The sequence below is a fragment of the Coloeus monedula genome (genome assembly GCF_965178545.1).
Source record: "Coloeus monedula genome assembly, chromosome: 2".
NCBI classification, from domain to species: Eukaryota; Metazoa; Chordata; class Aves; order Passeriformes; family Corvidae; genus Coloeus; species Coloeus monedula.
In genome coordinates this window covers 97,791,394-97,808,079 of record NC_138782.1, presented here as the reverse complement: position 1 = coordinate 97,808,079, position 16,686 = coordinate 97,791,394, and the positions used below count along the sequence as shown (strand labels likewise).

Sequence of the window (16,686 nt, the reverse complement as noted above, 5' to 3'; positions counted from 1 at the left end):
CTTCTCTTTTCTATTTTCTTTTCTTTTCTTTTCTTTTCTTTTCTTTTCTTTTCTTTTCTTTTCTTTTCTTTTCTTTTCTTTTCTTTTCTTTTCTTTTCTTTTCTTTTTTCTTTTCCTTTTCTCTTCTCTTTTCTCTTTTCTTTTCTTTTTTCTTTTCTTTTCTTTTTCTTTTTCTCTTCTCTTTTCTCTTCTCTTTTCTCTTCTCTTTTCTCTTTTCTTTTTTCTTTTCTTTTCTTTTTCTTTTCTCTTCTCTTTTCTCTTTTGTTTTCTTTTCTCTTTTCTTTTCTTTTCTTTTCTTTTCTTTTCTTTTCTTTTCTTTTCTTTTCTTTTCTTTTCTTTTCTTTTCTTTTCTTTTCTTTTTTCTTTTCTTTTCTTTTTTCTTTTCTTTTCTTTTTTCTTTTCTCTCTTCTCTTCTCTTCTCTTCTCTTCTCTTCTCTTCTCTTCTCGTCTCGTCTCGTCTCTTCTCTTTTCTCTTCTTTTCCTTTCTTTTCTTGTCTGATTTGACTGAAGAGATCGAACTTTCCATTTTAAAATGGAAACACTGTCTTTCTGTATGTTTTCTGCTACAATATAACAACTAACATATTCAACCCACATATGTCACGACCCCACTACTAAGTCTTAAAAATAATCATGCATTCTTAGTTTAAAAACTTACAAATTTGCTTTCGGCAATGTTTTTAAATTACTAACACCTCTCCAGTCATGTAGACAAGTAAAGTTCAGTCTCTTAACCACAGTAGATTCTAGGAAATTACCTTCAACATTCCAGAAGAAATCACTACAGCTGAAAAATATGCATTTCCCCACAAAGCAATCAATCAGACCATATTTATGAGCTACTTACTTGTATAAGTCAGCTGAAATCCCTGGTCAGTATCAGATCCATTGGTATTAAACTCTATCCACATATGGTTAGATGTGCTATTAAGAATAACTCCCATCATGTCATTTTTGGTGAAGACTCCAAGAGAGCGTGAAGAACTGTCTTTTCCATCATACACCTTGAAGAAATAAGAGCATGAAATTGGACATCAAATCTAAATATTTGAAAGATTTTCGTTTATACAATAATTCCAAAATTAGCAATGTATTGCCAATAGTTTCTCCAAAACCTTAATATATGTATTTTGAGAGGTATATACCCCTTGATTATACAGTTCAGTGAAATCTTAAGAATTCTGTCCCCCTTAAGGTGTTTTATACTCTTTTGCCTTTTCAGTTGTGTGACCTCATCTTGAAATAAATTAATATTTTTATGCAACTCAGTCTTCTGAGGTTTCATAAACTCAGATTGTTCTCAATTATTCACAAAAGCCAACAGAAGTTCTGAAATCACCATTGAAGGTAAACCCTTACAGCCTACTCTGTTCTCTCCTGTCTGGATGCATCAACAGCAAAACGGAGATATTGAAGTCAATCTGTTACCTTTTATCTCAGGATCTAAGCTTGCAGCAATTTTGGTTTATTATAGATTTTAACAAAGATAAGTTTTCAAAAATATATGTGAGTCTAGTTCCAAATTAATTGTAGAGATGTTCATATTTACAGAGTTATTTTACTGAAAACTTTCAACAATATCAACCTATCTGCTTTTTGAAATCCTAGAATTTTTAAGAATGCCCTTTTTGACTGTTCACCAACACAGGACAAGTATAAACTCTTGCCTAGGCAGTAAAAAAATATTTTTTCTTATTGTAAAACCTTGAATGTAACAAAGTGTGAAAACAGCCTTCAGAGGTTTTGTTTTGTTAGTTGGTTTGTTTTCTCAAGATGAACTTTAAAAGTTAATTTCTTCTTTAAATTAATCTTCTGTACTTTCTCATGGAAAAATAAGCAATATAAAGTGTGTGAATATACACCACATATGAAACATCATGTCACAGCTTATATAAAAGTAAGAAATTAACTTGAACAGCTGGTTTCTGATATGAAATGGAAGATAATTTGCCCATGTCCCATATGTCCTACAGTGACTAGAGACAACCAGCGCAAAAGCTACAATTACAGTAAATATTTCAAGCACTGGATCTTCATCTCTCCTCTTGCAGACCTTGTGGTACAGTGAGGATTCATGCTGATTCCAGACAGAAGTAGGAGTGACCCATTTAACAATCTAAATTGCTACATCTGAGTCACAGACAGTTCTTCCTATTTGAATGTCCAGTTAGATCTATTAACAAAATTTAGAAATGCTTCTTTTGAGATGAAAGACCACTGCAACATTTGTAGGTGAGAACCAACAATTAAAAGCAATTCTATTTTTGCTGTGGAGAAAATACCAGCGTGCCATTAATAGGTAAATGTCTTGAAAGTACCAATGTTCATCTCAAGTGCCATTAACAAAATAAAATAATAAAAACAACACGCATAAAGACTTTTTAAAGACAAAAGCATATATTTACTTTAACAAGCATGCATAGATATAAATAATTACCTTCTCTAAAAGAAGCTTTTGAAAAATAATATGTTGTGCTAGCCATTGATAGAACAATAGATTCAGCCTTTATTACTGATGCAAAGATTGTCTTATACCAAGGTACACAGAAGAGAAGTCTCAGAAGATACAATCAGTTGTATTTAAGATTCATGCAAGCAGTAACACATCCTTAAGGTCCACCTCTTGGAAGAAATATGACTTTAAGCTATACTAAGAGTATCTGGAAAATTACTTGCAAGCTTCTAACCATTGTCTTGGGACAGAACTACATATCACTTTCACAGACTGATTATACTTTATTTATTAGATCTGAAAATCTATTTTATAAAGTAAATAATTTGTTCCCCATAAGATTTATTTCCACAGATATGTAAGACTTGATCTGGGAGATAACATTTGAAATGGAATGTTCCATTAATTGTCATTAATTAAAATGCCACCTACGTTTAAAAAGAGATTTGTATTCACCTATAAAACAAAACAAACAAACCCCCCCACCCCGCCCCCCCCAGCTAAAGACTACAGATACCTTGTTTCAACAGTGTTCTACCTCACTGACTCTTGGAGATACTCCTCCTACGTGAGGATTCAGAAGTTAAATTATAGAATCACTCAAGATTAATCCAGACCCAAATGACAAGAGTGTTTTGTGAAATTAAAATTAGATAAGGAGATACTGTGAAAGCAGCTGTAAAAAACCAAAACCAAACAAAAAACAATAAAACAAAACAGAAAAAGGCTGTGACAATTTGTGGCGACACTTGTCCATCTATTGCTACCGTTGCAGACATAAGTAAGTATATATCCACTCCAAAAAAATGAAACATTGTTAGTGGACAAATACAAGCACTGAATCTCCCTTGTCTACACTGAAAAGTTGGTTGAACCATCCCAGGAAAGAAAACACTTTTTTAACAATGCTTGTCATGCTAATTAACGTGGGCCAAGGATCATTCGCAATAGACAGCTTGTGTGCAACCATTGTGTCATGTCATATGTCACTGATTCCAGAGGTACAGAATACATTTAATAAACTAGTCTAGGCTACTTATCATTACTGATCCATATTTAGTACATACATTTAACTTATTTAGGAGAACCCATTTGAAATATAATTCACATGCTGCAATTTTAATTTCCTCAGTCATGAAGAAAAAAGAAGGTATATTTGGCAAAACAGATGAAAGACAATATTACATTCTGCTTTTCCTCTTGCCTCTAACAAATTCACTGTGACTGCATTATAAAGATTCTGGCATAAGCAGTCACTTTAAAGAATTATGAATCTTCAAGCGGCAGTTAAAACAGGGAGACCAAGAAGATGAAATGTTAGTGAGTGAGAAAGGATAAACTCTAAACCAGAGATAATCCAAGTATTCACTTCTGTCATATGTCCTTTCAAAATGGTGAGAGTGTTTCTATTACTTTAATTCAAATTTCTATCCCACTAATTCAAGTTCAAATTTTGTCACAGCTATAGAATTCTTTGCCCACAAATTACAGACATTGACCTGCATGCATTCTCCTTAAAAACAAGTTTTGACCCTTCCTCATGCACTAGTCTTATTGACGCCAGAAATACTCTTGCAAATTATATGCCATTCCATACACACTACAATCTCAATATCCAGCCTCAATATTCCCACTTGAATACTGAGCTGAATATATATAGCTGTAGATTATATTTTCAAAGGAACTAAATAGTGACAGAGTAGGAGTCAAGTCACTACAACTTGATTGTCTAAATGGTATTTATTGTCAGTACATCCCTGGAACACACTTAATGTAGACTTACTAACACCCTCACAAATCTTCTCTGAGAAAGCATTAAAGCAGGAACTGCATAGGCCAGAAACTGTTTCTGAGAGACTGTTCCAGTGACCCACCTTATTGTGCAAGATGCGAGAGTTTAACATTAGAGGTGTAGTCAAACTGCAGAAGCTGGTCTTGGGGGCAGTGGGGAATGATTACAGCATTGTTTGGAGCTGTGTTTATGATGAATTTCGCTAGAGCATTACGGGATGCCTTGTTTCCCCTATTTTTGAGGAATTGAAAGTGTTTGTTTTACTTGCTGGGGTTAAAATACGCAGACAAAAGAAAAGGATAGTGCTACAGTTATTCATGAGGCCAATGCTCCAATAACAGTGCTAATGTATCTGCACCTGCTGTGCGAATGTATAACACTCACCTGAATGAGAAGGAAATGCTGGCTAGAGTTTCTTAAAGTTTCTTGAAGCTTCTTATTCTGACAATAAAAAGAAATTACTTGCAACTAAACTTACTAAATTTCCTTAACTGCAGAGGTTTTATGGCATAAAATCATCCCAAAGGGACATTCTTTTAAAATATTCCTTTGGTGGCTAGTGAGGCAAGGCCTGTATAGTTTGCTGACATTGGTAACATTCCAAAATCCTTTCACTACATCCTCATGGTGTTCATAGTGATCTTACCTCAAACAGTAACATCATATGCTTTGTGTGACACTCCTGGTGGCTTGATCTTGGGACTATTACATTATTATTACAAGGTTTTATTGACCCTCTTTATTACGCACTACTGAGCAACATATTTTTCCCTTTCTTACATACATTTCCCCCAAGCTGCCGTTGCCCCGGCCGTGGGCTCAGCTGTGCCCTGCAGTGGGTGGTTGGATCCGGCTGAAACCCACTCTGTCTGGCTGGAACCGGCTGTGTCCAGCTGGAACCGGCTGTGTCTGGCTGGAACCGGCTGTGTCCAGCTGGAACTGGCTGTGTCCGGCTGGGGCAGCCCTGGCCTCCCCTCACAGAGCCCCCACAGCCCCCACTGCTGCAGGGCCTGGGCACCCACACCCAATGCAACGTTACAGATTTTTCTTTTAAAACATGTAGATACAAAAATGCTGCTAGCAAGGATTTTCTTGCTATTTTCTAAGTCCGTGAGAGACTTTTCTCTCACACAGAAGAGGTCGCAGGGCATGTAAGCAACCAAGCCACCTGCAACCTTGAAAAGTCTTGTTTATGGTATAGCAGAAAAATATTTTGACAATGGATGTTTTAGGATTTCTAGCCAATCACCCCAAGGGGTGGCTGATCCTTTGTCCAATTAGACTATGAAGAAAAAAGTCTAAAAAAGAGTTTGTAAAATAATTAAATAAATCAATCTTGCTGCACAATTCCTGCCTGCTGGATCTTATCTCCTCCTCCCTATGGCTGCGGGACACGGTGATATACCCTAGGGCCCAGGCCTGCGGTAATAAAAACAGAGTAAGATACTGAGCTGGGAAAATGCCCTGTATTTCAGTGCAAGGTTTATAAATATTCTTAAGCTTAGTGCATCCCTTGCAAGCTGCCAGCAAGGCAGTCTTGCAGCTTTCTTCTGTGCAGGCACAAGATAGAAGGCTGGTGTTCATAACAGAATTTGCTCATATTTTGGGTGCAGATAGGAAAGAAAGCAAGCTTCAAAGTCCATAGTCCTGCCAAAGTGCTGATTCCAATGGAAATATGTAAAAGGACATCCTGGCATGGGAATAGAGAGGAAATAGACTTTATTTTAATAAACGCAGGTTATAGAGAGACCTTAATTGGTAGAAGAGAGCTTAATTGTATAAATGGAAGTTGTGCTGTGCCAGCTGACTCAAAACAGAGAACAGACCTTGCAGTTCAGACATCACCAAAATTTTGCCTTTGCTTCCTCTGGATCCTCTGAAATATTGTGCTGAAAGATCTATAAAAGAAGAAAGTATCTAACAGATTGCTCAGAACAACTTTGTCTCTGGCAAGTCTTTCTTATATCTCCAGGGAATATCACTAAGTAACTGGATATTACTCCTGAGATGTTCTGAAGGATAACTGAGTTTCTTGAATGTTTCTTTAGGGATTTCTAAGGGATATTTTGTTGTTGATTTTTAGGTACTTTATTAAATTATTTATAAACCAGATATCTGCACTGCAAAGCTTCTGGGAGACTTATGTACCACATTCAAGCAACTCAGTGGGCAATTAAGTTCTTTCTTCTCTTCTGCATCTGTTCAGAGCAAAAATACTTTTGGGGATCTGCACTGTCAGACCATGGATAATGGGACCGAAGGACAATACAGACCATGTACTTTGCCCACCTACTCAATTGCCTTTGATCTAAAAGCCAAACCAAGGTCTTATAGTGTTTTATACAGTGGTATAAACATGGTGGCATTTATTATCAATGATTTTGTGGGTAAAGATGGAGAAAATGCTGTTCTTTTGATTGTAATTCTCTAATCTATAAACTAAACTATAAGTTTTGCTTATTTCATGGTCAAATGCAGACTGTACTTGTTGAAAAGAACAGATATAATAACAAAGATATAAATGTCTATATTTAAATGAAGGCTTTTTCTTTCCTCCCCACATTCATCATATTTCTAAATGCCTCGTTCTTTGTAGGAATTGAATTGTCACAATTACATAAGGAAGCTCTTAGATGACAAAATGGATAAAAATATAACCACCAATATTTGATCCATAACAACTATGTCTTTAAACTCATTGTGGGAAGCACTCAGTGCAAATTAAAAAAATCAAGTTTGAAATGCAGACAGCAATTTCTAACATGTTAAATGGGTTGCTGGGAAATATCCAGAAAGGAAGTTGCTAACTGAATTCTGAATACTTTGTGATTTTAAGTATTAATTAACTGAAAATTTGGAGACATAAATTTGAAAGACTAATTTAATGTATGGTCAACACTGCAGATGAGTATCATGATTTTCAGTACATACAAGAATGCAACAGCCAGTACTAGGAAAAGACAACTTATCACCATGCTGTAGAAAAGTGCATACTCAAAATCTCTATATATTTAGGCTGTGTTTCAAAGGCTACCTGCAACATAAAATAATGACAGACATCCTCTATAAATACAGTTTTAGCCAATATTGCAATGTTAGTTTCTGTTTAGGGAAAAAACCAAAAATCCCTGTGCTACACTTACAAATATTGTGCAAAGAGAAAAAATACTAGGTATTCAAAATCCAAGTTCAAATTTTAGGATTCCTTTTAAGATTTAAACTACTTTAAACAGTCTAACACTTCTAGAAATATAATTGAACTCGCAATGTCTTCTATAGTTTCTTTGCATCTAGTACAAATCATTGAATCTAGTATAAAGGCAGTGATGCTATCCACCTAGAATTCATTAATTTTGCATCAGAATGTGGAAGGAAAATAAAGATAATTGGCATTAAAAACAGATTTATTCATGCAATGTGAATGTTTAGCATAGAAAGTGAAATTATTTCTCTTATTACCTTAACAATATCTCCCTCATGCAGCTGAAAGCTCCTGGCTCTAAGATGGATCCCTTTTCCAGCCTCAGTTTCAATTTTATAGATACATTCATGGTTGTTGTCATAATTAGATGGAAAATTTGGAGACAACAATGTTCCTTCATTTCCAGAGACAGTTGCTCCGCATTCAGCTAAAGAAAATAGACACATTAAAACAAAAGTGAATTATCCAATTCAAGAAAATATGGGTTATTAGCAATAATATTTAGATTCTATGCAATCTCTAACAGGCTATCTAGGAAAAGTATATTTCTATTAGATTTCATCTGTAGGAACAACTCCTAGAAACCCTATCAAAGTTGCCATCTCCTGCATTTCACTGTGTCTGTTTATTACGTGCTCTTATGTGCTTTTACCTCCAACTTATTCCCTGGTCCTCCCGTCAGACTAACCAATAATGCAGGTTAGCCTGGATACCATAAAAATAGAATGTTTTATTGAAATATAGTTGTTGTGGTAACATTTCAAATAAACACACTATTGATTTTACTTCTGTATTCAGCTTTATAAATAAGTATTTTAAAAAGCAGTCAATAAGCTGCAGAAAAAAAAAATTCTGGTACTAAATCAAGAGCATTCAAACATGTTTTTCTCTACCTGGAATAAAATGAAAAAATAAAAAAGAAGCCAACATTTATTGACATTAGTCAGAGCCAAGGAGACAGATCTTTTCCGTTCTGGGTAAAAAGTAGGTGAGTCTTTTTCACAGCCATCTGTAGTAAGCACCTATTGACACTTTCATTAGACATTACTTGTTGTAGCTCCCGAGTAAAGAAAATAATAAAGAGTAGGAGGAGTGTTATGTTCCAGACCATGGACTCAGTTTGAATTCTGAATAAAGACTAATAAAATTATTCCAAATATGCAATGTAAATTCCATCACACAAATGAAAACATCCAAACAGAAAGCAAATAATATTGGTGTACTTTTCAAACAGATATCTAAACCACTTAAAAATTACCTAAAAACACCTTATAAGAGCCCACAGTAACATTAACATACCAACCATTAATCTTCAGCTTTTTTTCAAGTGCATGAGATTTATATTTATATCTAATTTTTCAGTCTAGGGATAAAATATACTGTGTTTTTTTTACCCAAACATCATTAGATGTTTTGACCTCATTCAGAGTTTCATAAAAATGTAACAGTTAAAATAATAACAAATTAAAAGATAGTAATTATAAATCAACATATACACCCTATCAAAGAACTGATAGGTTTAGAAAAAAAATCTGTGTTTTTTCTAAAAATGTTTAATAGATTTTCATGGTTCTTAGGGCATTAAAACATCTATTTGAGGAAGTGGGAAGGGTATTCAGTTTTAGGTATAACTCAATATAGTTTAACAAGTATATGTGTAAAGAATAATTTTTAAAATATAGTATAAAGATAGTTCAGCAAATATATCAGAAAAGAATTGATTTCAACATATTTAAGAAGAAATGTATGTTTTATACTTGCAAATAAGCAGTCTAAACATTTTGTATTTACTTTTCTGAGAACTTCACAGATATCAAATTTATGTGCCTCTTGCCTTGAAAAGTATAAAACAAGTGTATTTTTTACTTCCTCCTTACAATAAAACTGAAGAAAAAAGGGAGTAAGAAGGAGAAGGAGAGGGAAGCAGGGATGGATGGAGGGAAGGGGGCAGGAGGGAAGTAAGAATGAAAAGGGGAAGAAAGGAAAGGGGGAATGAGGCAGTTACAATCTTACACAGATCCTTATTTCTACTCTTCATTTGGGATCTCCTTAGGCAAAATAGAAAGGAAATAACCAATAAACTGGATCTTTGATCTAGCACGTTAAGTTATAGTTCATTTGCTATTTTAAAGTAGAGCTTTATAATCTTCCCTTCCTTAGCTTAGGTTTTGAGCTACATTATATTTAACAGGCAGAAGGGTGTTGGGGAATAAGAACCCCTGCCACCAAACTTCAGACAGGTGAACTCTTTCTTTGTTGGGGAATGTAGGATGCATAAGGTATTCCTAACATGTTTAAAGTCACCTTACATTGTCTAAATGTTTCAAAGAACTGTAGCAGACTGAGAAACTAGATTTTTATTTTGATACTTCTTTGGTAAAGCATGTCAAGTATGTAATAACTATTACATATGGCTACATATACAGGTCTCTCTGTACCTATCAGTGTGTACATATCCATATGTAGCTATTTGTGTCTTGGATTTTAGGAAGAAGGTGGAACTGATTAAATTTATAAAATGTAATTCACAGCAATGCCAGTATAATTGCCACATTAATGTAAAACATTTACGCCACCAGTACTCAAGCCATCTGCAAACAAGTGTTTGCCCAGGTAAAGACGCATACAAAAAAACAATGGTGCCTTAGGCTGCATCATTATCTTATTATCTACCTCTTTTAAAGAACTAGAAATACACAAGTACAATGCTGAAGAAGAGAAAAAAATATGGAAGCAAAGGGCTTTTTCTTACTTAATGTTCATGCAATATTCTACATTTTGTTTCAGTGAGTGAATGTAAACCACTAAGACATATGCAGTAATAGAGGAAGTGTACAATGAGCTTTCCAAAATCTAGAACTGGCCACATCTCTTGATCCAAGAAGTCTGTGTTCCAAGGTTCAAAGCCATGGTAATTTAAATCTGTGAATAAAAGTCCTGACATATAAGATCAGGGATAATAAGAGTTGCAAACTAAAGTTAAAATATTACTACCCTTCTAAAGTATACTACTTTCCGCAAGAAGCAGATGTGTTCTAACAAGAGGAATTATTTACTAAACTTCAATTACATGGCAAAATTCTATGAACTCAAATTGGCACTCACATACCTCCAACCCAAGTTATAAAACCATATTCTGTTTTCAGTGAACGTTACCCCTTTTCAAATCCCTGGCAAATATCTGACAGCTATGCAGTTTCATCAGGCCCCATCATTCCCTTCATTATCACGACAAAGGCTTGTTCATGTCATCTGGCCAGTCAAGTTTCCTGCCTCGTCTTGTGTCAGTCAGTAAATCGCCAATACAGATCCCAGAAAGAGGCTTCCAAAGGAAATTAAGCCCTTCTTTGTAACTTCCCTTCCTCAATTTATACAAAACATGTCACAGCTCAGGTTAAAGTTTTCTAGCTGTATTTTGGTAATGTTAGGATATCAAGTCAAGGACATGTTTAATTAGCTCCCCTGATGTCTTGGCCTGGAGATTTAGGTGACTTTTTTTCAAAGCAATGTTGTCCCCATCCATAGAAAAATTCCTTTCTCTCCACACTGTTGGAGTTTTTTAGTGTGCTAATGACTGAAATCTCCACCATTTGTGACCAATGACCAGATACACAGACCTTATGTCCTAAGGACTTCAACTGAGTATTTTTCTAACTGTTCCTGCACACTGAAGTCCAGAACTGCATGACCACGCTTCCCGTAGTTATGAATTAGAAACTCAAAACAGCAGCCATGAAATGCAATACTGAGTCTGGTCTTGGCAGCAGGAATATGCAAAGGCATCTCTCCCCTTCAAGGCCCTAATATTATACTGAGTGGTATGGGAAAAGCCATGGTTTTTCTTTAAAAATATTTACACTAGCTGATACTGCTGCTACTTTTTTATATAGTAATTAACACAAGAAGCCAGGATGTGTGACACCTAAATTCAATTCACTTTGCTTGTGGGAATTTGAACATGCATCTCCTACGACTTCTGCCTTACACAGAGAGATTAGAAAATCAGTCACAAAGCAAAAAAATGTTGACTAACCTCTTTAGGACAGTGGGTAGGGCATTATATAAGGGAAAAGGAATACTTCAAAGAAACTCGTACATTAAACAGCTGGGAAATAAAATTCTGAAATAACTCATGAATCAACATTCACTGTTACCATGTGAGCACCAAACTACTACACTGGAAAAATATATTCATGTTCACTTCCATTTTCTTCACCTCCAATTAATCTTTAATTCTTTATGCAAAATGAAACAAGAGCCTTTGGCCATATTGGCATGATGATTCTGCTAGGAAGCATCAGATAAAATTTAAAATTCTTTTCTAGAAGCAAAAGAAATGAAGCCACATCTCATATTCTTGATGAGAGATCAAGGCATAGCAGTTTTGTGTAAAGAACAGATATGGCTTGTCCACTTATGGTAACTGAAAAGTAAAACACTGTCAGTCTTGAAAGCACATGGGTTCTATGAGTAACTACTGATTTTAGTATCTCAAGCAGAAAAATACTATCGTATTATCTTGAAAGAGCTCTCTAGTTCTTGACTACAGAGGCCACTTCCTTGCTTCAATGCCTTCCAGATACCTTCTCAGTTCCAGAGACCTGCTCTCATCTTGACAGCATGAACTGCCTCCCCAGCCCAGAGAGATGAAAGAAAAATACTTCTCACTCCCCCACATGAAAAAAACATCTAATATTTTGGGACAAGACAACAAAGAATGCTTAGTAACACGAGAACAAAGACCACTTGGTTAAGAAGATCAAGGACTATTCAGTCAAGGCAGGAGAGATGTAACAAAGTTTCTAAAATGTAACAGGTAGCAGAACCACAGTAGCTCACAGAAAAAATTGTTATACAAGCACTTGTTTTAAGGAAAAAAAGCTGATGTGAATATTAGGAATGTGATCACTTATGTTACTGGTTAGCAGGCACATGACAGTTATACTATTGACTATCCAGGTGCGTGTTATTCTAATCTGATAGTGAAAATATTATAAAACCTATATATACTTTTAATAAATGTTTCTGCATCATTCATACATCACATTGTATCTGATTGTAATTTCATTTATTAACTATAAGTCACTAAATATTACCCATATGCACGCTTTCTTTGATAAAATCAACTATATCTGTAATAGTATCTACAAGTCTTAAATTATGCAAACATTGACAGGCATGGAATTTGCCAGGAGAAATAATCTTTACCGATCTTAAAGTAATTACTGTTGATATTCTGTCTCCATATTTTGATCCACAACCTCAAGCTGTAGACTTTAAAGAAAATTAATATATTTCATAATGCTCTCTGTGCGGTTATGTGATATGTTTAGATTAGTATAATGTAAGTATGACTTAAGGACTTTAAATCTGCATATGATATAATACCTAAAAATTGCTATAAAAAATGTAGCACGAAATACATATTATGATGTAATGGAGATCCCTTCTCTATGTTGCATGTCTCCCTTTCCTTTGTTTCTTTATCAATCTATTTTGCTTTTCAAGCTACAAAATACATTGATTCAAAGTTCTAGGTTTTCTACTATCAATATGGTCAGTGACACCTAAACCCACTCTGTAGATTAAGCAATTAAGAACTAGTTCTAACTTCATTTATTTCAATTTATCAATGTATTTAAAATATATTCTATTACCAAGAAAAAAACGTGTAATCCAAGATATTTTTCAGCAGAGAATATGTAAAACATATGCTGAGAGAAAAAAAAAAAAAAATTGAAAAAAAACCCCCCAAAAAACAGTGAGCCAGAAAACCATGAAAGCAAAAGAAAAAAAAAGGATAGTTCATTATGGGTCATAAGAAATGACAAAAAGCTTCCATTTTCAAGGGTAGGAGGGACTTCTTTTTCTTCTGTGAAGGATATAGGGGAGTTGTTTCAGCTTGTACGCAATTGTTTTGAGTCTGAGGGAGAAAGGGAGAGGGAAGGAAGGAGAGGAGAGGAGAGGAGAGGAGAGGAGAGGAGAGGAGAGGAGAGGAAGGAAGGAAGGAAGGAAGGAAGGAAGGAAGGAAGGAAGGAAGGAAGGAAGGAAGGAAGGAAGGAAGGCAGGCAAGCACATTCTTGGAGAAATTACACGAAATAGCACCTACTGTGTTCTAACAAGATCTATAAAATTAAGAGGTTGCTTTCATATTAAAACACATTAAATCACTTGTTACATAGCTTAAACTAGCACAATTAAACCATTTTTTTTTCTGTTAGTATCAGCTGCTTACAAAGATCCAATTTAGATTCTTCACTTCCCAAATCTGCCAAACTATGGAAGTCGGCCAAAACACAGTATTCAAAAGACAAGGTCCTTCAACACATCTCCTTTATAAAGAAAAAAATCTACATGGTACTGCCTCTGTGTTTCAAAAGTTGGAAAGCAGACAAAAGCAGATTAATCTAGTTCTCTATTATAACTTTTGTTTAAAAGCACTTGTGTGCTTTTTAAAGTTAGTTTTATTTACTTATTACAAAATCAAAAGTATCCACCTTAGAATTCAAAAGGTATACTCATATTGACTGTATGTCACCTGTTTTCACACATAAAATATTTTAAAAGAGGACCTAATTTCACTACAGTTAATTAATTTTGCTACAGTTTCCAAGTTGTCTGTTATAACCTTGGTAAGAACTGCAGCAGACTGAAAAAAGCTGCTTTATCAAACTGTTCTTTTATTCTGTTTCAGTGAGAGTAATCTGTCTGGAACAGATATTTGACCCCATTCTTTTTTCTTTTGCTTAATAAAGTCACTTAAATTCTATCTAAATAAGTACCTTTTTTCTTTCTTTCATTGTCTCACTTGAAATTGGATAAAAGGAAACTGCAGAGGGTAGATCTTTTGAATATCAACAAACACTTACTGAATACGAATACAAACTCTATAAAACAAACAAAATTCAGGGATTTTTGAATTGCTTTGAAATACAGTTCATGTAAAATGTAACAATAACTTTGTTTAATGGAAAAGTTTACTTTATTATTTTTTCTTCCATACATCTCGCTAAAAGGTTTGACAGGATTTTAAGCAGATCTCCAAAGCAGAGATCAAATAAAAGTAGTATGTTGTCAGTTTAAAGGCTTCTCTGCTGCAAAGCACTCTACTGAGTGCAGAATACCCTTGTTGTATTTATAAAATTGGGCAGTAGTTCATAAAGTATGAGAAGAAACTGAGCTCAGATATTCTTTATGTTTTGTTGGACAATATTGTTATCCAGTAGGATGGCTATGCAACATTAATACAAGAGCAAAGGGGATCACAGATGAAGCATCATTTGCTCTGTCTTCTCATAATAGCAAAGACTTAGGGTTCCCCCACAGTCAATGAGGGATCTCTAAAGCTGAGCATACGACTTCTGCAGGGACGACACAATACATGACTGGATTCAAGCATGGATTCATGTACAAACTCTAATACAGGAAGCTTCCAGTTAACAGGAATGCTGCATCAAACTGAGATTCATGTGGAGCTTCCACAGCAACTGTCTGCATGGTGTCTGAGTCTGTATTGTCAGCAGTCCTTTATCTCCAATTCTGCAGCCTGCCCTCCACCTGAGGGTGCACCTGCAACCTTTCATCTACACACTGCCAGGTGGCTGCAGCATTACCTTCACTCTGGCTTCACAAGTGGAATTGTTCTCACCTGGCACTACTGAATTCAGAAACAGTGTTATGCTGGGTTTCTCCTAAAAAGTGATTGCCATTGATTTTTAAATCACACTGTTCTCATCCTACTTCTCACTCTTTTGCTCTGTAGTTTTAGCCTGTAACTCTACACTAAGATCACATCACTCTGGATCTGGAAGTATTTAGTCTGTAACTTCATACTGGAATAGAATATTGTAGATAACAAGCAGTTTATAGTTATTCTAATGCACAATAAGTATTACACAATAAAATACATGCACAAATATATCACGTTAAATACTATTTAGTCTGCAGCACTCGCACTTGTTCCATTTGGTGTAAACAGCATCATAAACTACTAATGAGGATCTTGAGAAGGTCTGCATGAAAAATATAACTGTACCAGGGAGAAAGCAAGAAGCTGTTGGCTTTTTTTCTCATTACTATTATCATCATTATTGTCACCACTACCTTTACCAGGGAGAATTTTTTGTCTGAGGATTCTTTCCTTCCTCTTACCAGTTGGTGCCTGAGGAGTGGCATTCCCTGGTTTTTTTCTCTCTCTCTTTTCTACTCTTTGTTTGCTTCTCTAACATGGATTTCAAGTAAAGTTAGGTCATCAGCTGTGGACTGCACTACTAAAGCATGTTCATGCCAGCCTCTCTTAATATTCTTTAAGTAACACCCATATGATGGCGGTGAGGTTAGAATGCCTCACTGAAAACCCTACTAAAATGCTTTGGTGAAAACAAACCTCTTATTCTGTATTTTTTGTACCATTTGAATGCACAGAATAATGAGGCAGGAAAGGAAGGCCTAAACAGGAGGCAAAACATTTTCTGTGGTTTGCTTAATTAGTTCTCAATCCATATGCCACTGACATAAGGCACTACTCACATTCTCAAAACAAATCCTCTGATGTTAATTGGCCTCAGGGGATTATTGGCACAAACCAAGGTAAGGACATTTTTTCGTATTTATATTCTTTTGAGATTTTTATTTACTCTTTCTAGTATCATCTGATAATAAGCTTTGGACATAACATCCCTACATTATTTGTCTTAGAAAGAAACAACTCTTATCAGACATAACCTTAAACCATAGAAAGAAGGCAAAAGGGCGACTTGAGGCAATCTTTATTCCTTCTAACTATAGGTGACTAATATTTCACACCAGGCCTCAGATGAAAGTGATTAAGGTCTCATAAAAATCACTCCTTCTCACTCAGAAAATAAAATCAAAGTGGCCATTGCGTACCAACTGAAATCTGTAGTGATTCCCGAATATTAAAGTTTCAGTTTTCAGATAGAGACAACTCAAACCTAACACTAACCTAAACACTAACTCAAACAAATCTTCAGTATTAAGTCAAAAACCTGAAATTAAAAGAAGGGGTTAAATAACACAACCTTTTGATTGTATTTATAAAAATACAATGTTGTAAGATAAAGAAACAGAAATTATCAAAAACTTATCAAATAACTTTATTAAATACATTGTATAAAACAATGTATAGAAAACAGCCTTAACAACATACTTATCTTAGTAGACTTAACAATTTAAATGTGACAGCTTTTAAATAAAGAATACCGAAATACAGTGGATCTG

At 35.0% G+C, this 16,686-nt stretch overlaps 1 protein-coding gene across 1 annotated transcript in view; it reads right to left on the bottom strand.

The window, feature by feature from the left end:
* Positions 1–16,686, bottom strand: part of CSMD1 (CUB and Sushi multiple domains 1) — a gene marked incomplete at both ends in the record, with an annotated part of 1,098,128 nt that overhangs the window by 204,556 nt on the left and 876,886 nt on the right. Inside the window, 2 exons of the mRNA XM_082276664.1 lie at positions 848–1,004; positions 7,704–7,873. Of these exons, the coding sequence (XP_082132790.1) occupies positions 848–1,004; positions 7,704–7,873 (327 nt within the window). The remainder of the gene's footprint in view (positions 1–847; positions 1,005–7,703; positions 7,874–16,686) is intronic.